Source organism: Lepidothrix coronata, unplaced genomic scaffold, assembly GCF_001604755.1.
Source record: "Lepidothrix coronata isolate B3197 unplaced genomic scaffold, Lepidothrix_coronata-1.0 Scaffold75, whole genome shotgun sequence".
In the NCBI taxonomy this organism is placed as follows: domain Eukaryota; kingdom Metazoa; phylum Chordata; class Aves; order Passeriformes; family Pipridae; genus Lepidothrix; species Lepidothrix coronata.
The window spans coordinates 1008991-1014990 of NW_016690255.1; the positions used below are offsets into that span (position 1 = coordinate 1008991).

Below are 6000 nucleotides of genomic sequence, written 5' to 3' on the forward strand. Positions count from 1 at the left end.
GCAATATCCTTTCCAAGGAGGATTGATAGTTATTCTTATACCCTGTTGCATTGTGTTATTTGAGTTACCAGTCAGAGTTGAGAGATTTAAATAATCTTAAAAAAAGGGCAGGGAAGGTATCATAATTTGTTTCATGTGTTATGTGTTGAGCTTTACTTTTGGGGAGTGGGCAGTGATTGAGGCACTGGTGGCTTGAAAATGAAATGTTGCATCCTTGTGTAAGTTCTTTAGGTGCCATTCATATTTTTATACTAAAAAATACAAAAGACCATTTAGCTGCTGCTTCTACTGTGGATCACAGAATTGAAGCCCTGAACTGCAGCTTAATTTCTCTATAATGTGCTCTGTCTAGCTGTTGAAGTATGTCAGGGTTCCTTATTGGTGAGTGAGAAGAAAATAAAGACATGGAGAGAAAATAAGAGAACATTTACAGTGTATTTGATTTGTTCTGGTCTAATGTTATATATTGTTTGTATTTTCAGGTGACATTGCAAATGGATACTTGAGGCTCACAGTTGTAAGCTTAAAGGATAATAGGAAGCACTTGCCTCTTATTGGGACACTTGGCTTATCCTGGGAAACAGATGTGTTTAAAGGCAATGTAAAGGTCAGAAATATTTTTTGTTTCTGGAAACACTTATCTCAAAATGGAACTAAGTTTGTGTATCCTAAGTATGCTAATTTTTAAAACAATGTTTTTGTTTGTAGAAGGTATCTTTAACTAGAAAAAGACCTCCATTCAGATATTGCAAAAAAATATGTAAATTTTGAAAAAAAAACAGTTTTATCCTTTCTGTCCTGTAGTCTAGGTTGCATGATAGAACCACTGTGTATATGTAATGACTCCAGTGGTTTCCACTCAGCAAGGTGCTGTGACTGACCAGCCCTGCTTGGAAATGCTGGACAGAAAAACTGTAATGCAGATGTACTTTTTGTGGGTTTGTTTGGTTGGTTTGGTGATTTATTTTTTTTTTGTTTGTTTGGAGTTTTTTTTGCAAGCAATAAGCCTTGAACCCCTGGGGAAATACTATGCAGTTCTGTGCTAGTACATATATGCAGTGGAAGTTAGGAAATGCTGGAGAATGTTAAAATGCCAATGGACACATGCAGAAAGTTACAGTCCACATTCACACAGTCAGCACCTAGCTCGAGTCGTGTGCATTGGTCAGCTAGTTTAACTCTTTTTATTTTAGAGGAATGCTCACTCATTCTATTGGATAAAATTCCTAAGAGCATTATTTCAAAGAAAGTTTGAGAATAGTTCTTTAGTTTTTGCAGTAGTGGTGAAGGCACTTATTTTTGAAGGCACTTATTACTTCAACTGCATGAATATTTCAGACGTTACAAAAATTCTGATAAATGTAATGTAAGCACTACTGAAAAATTATCTAGTTCAACACTTGGTTTTGATTTTGGCACTTGTTTTGAAAAAACCTAAAAATTAATAAAACTGTTGTTTCTGTTAATCCTGCATAAATGTGGAGTGGAATATTGTTTGATAACATAGTTGAGGGAGACTTTTTTACCAAGGCCTGTAATGACAGAACAAGGGACAATGTTTTTAAACTGAAAGAGCTTAGATTTACATTGGACATCAGAAAGACTTTTTGGTTTTTTTTACACTGAGGGTGGTGAGGCACAGGATCAGATTGCCCAGAGAAGCTGTGGATGCCCCATCCCTGTAAGAGTTCAAGGCTGGATGGGTCTGGGAGCTACCTGGTCTAGTGGAAGATGTCCCTGCCCATAGCAGTAGAGGTGGAACTAGGTGATTCTTAAAGGTGTCCTCCAACCCAAACTGTTCTATGGGATTAACAGCTGCTTGGCAGAATTTTTTTTTTTTCATGAGTAGCACAAAAGAATTTGGGAAGTTAACTGTCAGAGGAAACAGAGAGCTATGGCTGTAGTTTTTAGTTTTTTAGTTTTAGTCTCTGTCCTGTGTGGTTACAGCATAAGTTATACTGAATATTTTTTTCTAGGAAAAAATAAAGAATACAAGATTTTTTTTAAACTCCTCATTTTGTGGTGAGAGATTGAACATGTCAGCGTAAAGCTGTGGGTAGAATTCAGTGTGGTTTTTAACACGAATCTCTAAAATTGTTAAAACATGTGGAGGCCAAATAACAACAGCCACAGAAGCAGGATGTGCCACTACTTTGAATTTATTTGAATTTTGCTCAGTGCTCTAAAGAAAACAAAAAAAACCCAAAAGTTTTTTTTTTTTTTGCACTTCTGGGTATTTTTTATAAAAAATTAATTGCTGAAGTACAGATAGTTAGAAATTGTCATGATTTAGGAATAGTATTCTCAAATTTAGTGTTCCCACTGCAAACACTTCAAACCACACCCCCCTTATCCCTCCCCTGTCCTCCTACCCCTCCCTTGCAGTGGCTGGAGAGGAGAACTAGAGTCACAAAAGCTAAATGACACGGGTTGAGATAAGAACAATTTACTGGAAACAGCAATGAGATAAGAAAATGAACAGTAATAGCAACAGTATTAATAACAATAGTGTACAAGAGAGAGTCAAGTGATTCCCATGGAAATGCTCACCGTGGAACCTGACCCAACTGTGCTGAGCTGCCCTGACCTGGAAGTGTGCCCTTCCTCCTTCCTGGAAATGGTGTGAGGTGGTAGAGAATAACCTCAGGGTCCTAGCCATGCCCCCTCCTGGCTATTGCAGAAATTAACCCTATCCTGACTGGAATCAGGACAGAAATATGTGGGAAGAACCCAAACATCCCAACACTCAACACCACCCTGCTTTACTTTTCATAATTGGCCTTTTGTATATGCCAGTTGTCAGACCAGAAAATAGTAATTTTTTTCTTGTTTCAACTGATTTTATAGCTCATGGAAGTTTATTACATCATCATTAGGTTTGATTTGAATTTTGTATTTTGAGCATAGTCTACAGTAAAAAGCTTAGGAAAATGGTATGTATTGTATTGCCTTGCATTTGTGCCATCTGCTCTCTGTTGTTTGATTGAAGTAAAGTAATAGTGAAAGCAGTCGTAAAGCAACAGAAACACAACTATGTAGTGCGGAGAAATAAAGCATTCCAAGTTATTTTTTTCTTGGCGTGGCATATGTGATGTTGGTTTGTTTATACTTTTGGAGCATTACTCCTGGAAGTAATGCATATATACTACATAATTAAGATAATTTGATTAATTTAGTGATTTAGAACTCATGAGAATAAGTAACAGCTGATACTAACAATGACACGCAACTCCTGTGCTTTTAAGGGACATGTGAAACTATCAGTTTGCAAGTGCTGAAGAATTGGCTTCCTGACATTAGCATTATAAAATGATGTAATTGTGTAATGTTGTAAAGAAACATTTTCAAGAATTCGTAAAAGGAGGAATTATTTGAAGGGTAGAAAGGTATATTAGTATTACCTTTTTGGGAACCGAAGCTTGGAGCCATTCAAAAAGTGCTGTAAAGCTTCCTTTTACAGCTGACATGTTAAGGGTAATAGTGTCTGTACACTTCCTGGGTATGGTCTCTGAGTATCTCTGCAAACATTGGTGCATTCACACAAGTTCTAAACTTGATTTTTTACTTAAGTTGCTTTCTCATATTGGAAGGACTGTCATTTGTTTGCATGGTAAGGTTACTAATAATTGAGAAACACAGATGTTAAAGGCTTAAAACTGTTCTAGAAATAATGTCTAATTTGGGTTGGCAGTGCTACCTTCTGTAGCACAGCTTGTGATGTCTGTACATTGCAATCTTGATTTCTGTAGGAAACCTCTAAATAAGTGTTTGTTGCTTTGCAGTAATCAGTGAAGCACTGTCAATTATATTTTGAATTTTTAGCTTTCATACAAAAAATTACTCTCTGAACCCTTGATACTTCTAAAATTAGGGACAGATCTACTTACTGTGCCATGGCATGGAGAAATAATCTCTTCTGCTTGTGTTTGTAGGACTGCTACATGATGAATCTTACTCTTTTTGATGAAATTGGAGAGCCCTTCTGGTGTTTCAGTGCCCCAGTCTGCATGGAACTGTCTTCCAAGACATCTGGCCTTTATGATTACATGGGTCATATCTATACCACAAACTATGCAGATTCAGAGGGTAAAGTTTGTGTTAAGTTGGTATGGCTGGAAGAAACCAGGCAGTATATTATAGTCAACTTGGTGCTTTATGTAAGCACCGAAAAGGTAAATAATTGGTATGGAACAAATTACTGACTTGATTGGGTCACTAATTTCCTTGCTTTAAAAACCAAACCAAACCAAAAAACACACTAAACCTTTGATGCTCGTTGATACCAATGAGCAAGACTGTTCCTGCAAGTTTTTCACTAAAAAGTGCAATTGCATAATTTGTTTAATTGGTATTGGAGAGATCAAAGAGACCTATTGATATAAATGATAGTTTTTCTGCTCTGTTGAACATCACATGGTTAATCTGTTTCTGATACTGAGTATATTGAAATTATTTTTATGAATACTTATAGACACTTGTTGCTGTGGTTAAAAACTGCTTCTTTTGAGAACCATACTTTGAAGATGCCTTATGTGATGTAAACTGCAGTTTTTGAGAACATTGACTTTTATGCATAGTAATAAAACAGCATGTGTTTTGTTGCCTTCAGGTTTGTTGAAGTGTTATTGCTAAATGACAGGTTTTGTTAAATGCAGAAATATTTCTTCTCCCCCCCCCCCGAAAATACTTAAATGTATTCTAGTAAAGGACTGAAAAGGTAGACAGGAAGTCACAGATCTGAACAATATGGCAGTCAAGACATTTGTCAGGAAAATCACTTGTAATATCTATGATGACATTCTGTGATTTCTTTAAATTCCTGTTTGTTCTCTTTTCCCATCTTCTAACCTTATGTCTGATTTGAGCCCAGGTACTTGCCTCACGTATTTGCCTTTGGCTGGATCCCAATTATCAGCTCATCTGCTCGTACTGAATGTATGTAACATTCAGTTCTTTTGGAAACAATGCATATCTGATACTGTTTGTTTAACAATACATATAAAAATTGAATGTGTCTGCCTGATCTTTATAGTTCCTTGGAGTAACTTTAGGACCAAATTTTTTACTTGCTGTATTAAAAAAAAAATTATGTGATATTGGAATTCCACTGTCATTACCTCTTGTGTTACAAACCACAGCAAATTCAGTTTCACAGAATTCTGTTAAGAAAAATGAACAATTATATTGTTGACCACTGTGATTTTTGTTATGGCAGTGATTTCCTTAAAGTCGCTCTTTTCTTTATTTGCTTACATACATTAATTGGTTTGTGCAAGCAATGTTAATACGTAAGTACTTGTGTTCTGTGCTGCAGAGACAGCAGGAGATATATACCACTGCCATAAAGGTGTTTCTTAATGTAACTTTCCAAGATAATAAAGCTGAGGCTGATACAGCTCTAGTTCGCCTTGTATAATCTTGTCTGAAGAAGAAGTGGAAATGTTTCTGTGTTTGGTCATTAGCCAATCTAACAAGCAGGATCAGCTGCATTTCGTGTCCTTTCTTACTGACTGCTGATGGTGACTGTGATCCCTTGAAGTGATATAAATGTTTTAACAAATATACTGGACATGATGAATGCCAGAACAACAGACACTGAAATTCATCTGAACAGATAAGTGACCAGTCAAGCTTTTTTTTTTGGCTGAAGTTAGACTTTGAGGTACCACCTTTTACAAGGAAATGGAAGCGCAGTCCCAGAGCCCTCTCAGTCGTTGGCCTCACTGCTAAGCCTGTAAACAAAGATGTACAATTTTTCTGGCTGCACTGATCCTTTGAGATGTGCAGGTATGTTCTCTGACTTGCTGTAAAGCTACCAAAGTCAGTGGGCACTCAGCAGCCATAAAATGGTAAAAGATCTATCACTGCTCATTCTAGCTGAATTTTTGTTGCATTTCCAGTGTTTGTGGATTTGGATTTTTTAAAAATTAAAGTACTTCCTTTTAATAAGCAATTGCTGTTTCTAAGGCATTGATGGTTTTATACAGTTGAATGTTTTAT

At 36.4% G+C, this 6000-nt stretch overlaps 1 protein-coding gene across 10 annotated transcripts in view; it reads left to right on the plus strand.

Annotated features, from left to right (window-relative positions):
* Positions 1-5401, plus strand: part of FBXO15 (F-box protein 15) — a 38505-nt gene extending 33104 nt beyond the window's left edge. For all 10 annotated transcript variants that reach the window (XM_017819484.1, XM_017819477.1, XM_017819485.1 and 7 more), the window contains exons 9-10: positions 483-607; positions 3933-5401. In XM_017819484.1, coding sequence (XP_017674973.1) covers positions 483-607; positions 3933-4202 — 395 coding nt within the window. In that variant the 3' untranslated portion in view covers positions 4203-5401. The remainder of the gene's footprint in view (positions 1-482; positions 608-3932) is intronic.
* The last annotated feature ends 599 nt before the right edge of the window (positions 5402-6000 follow it).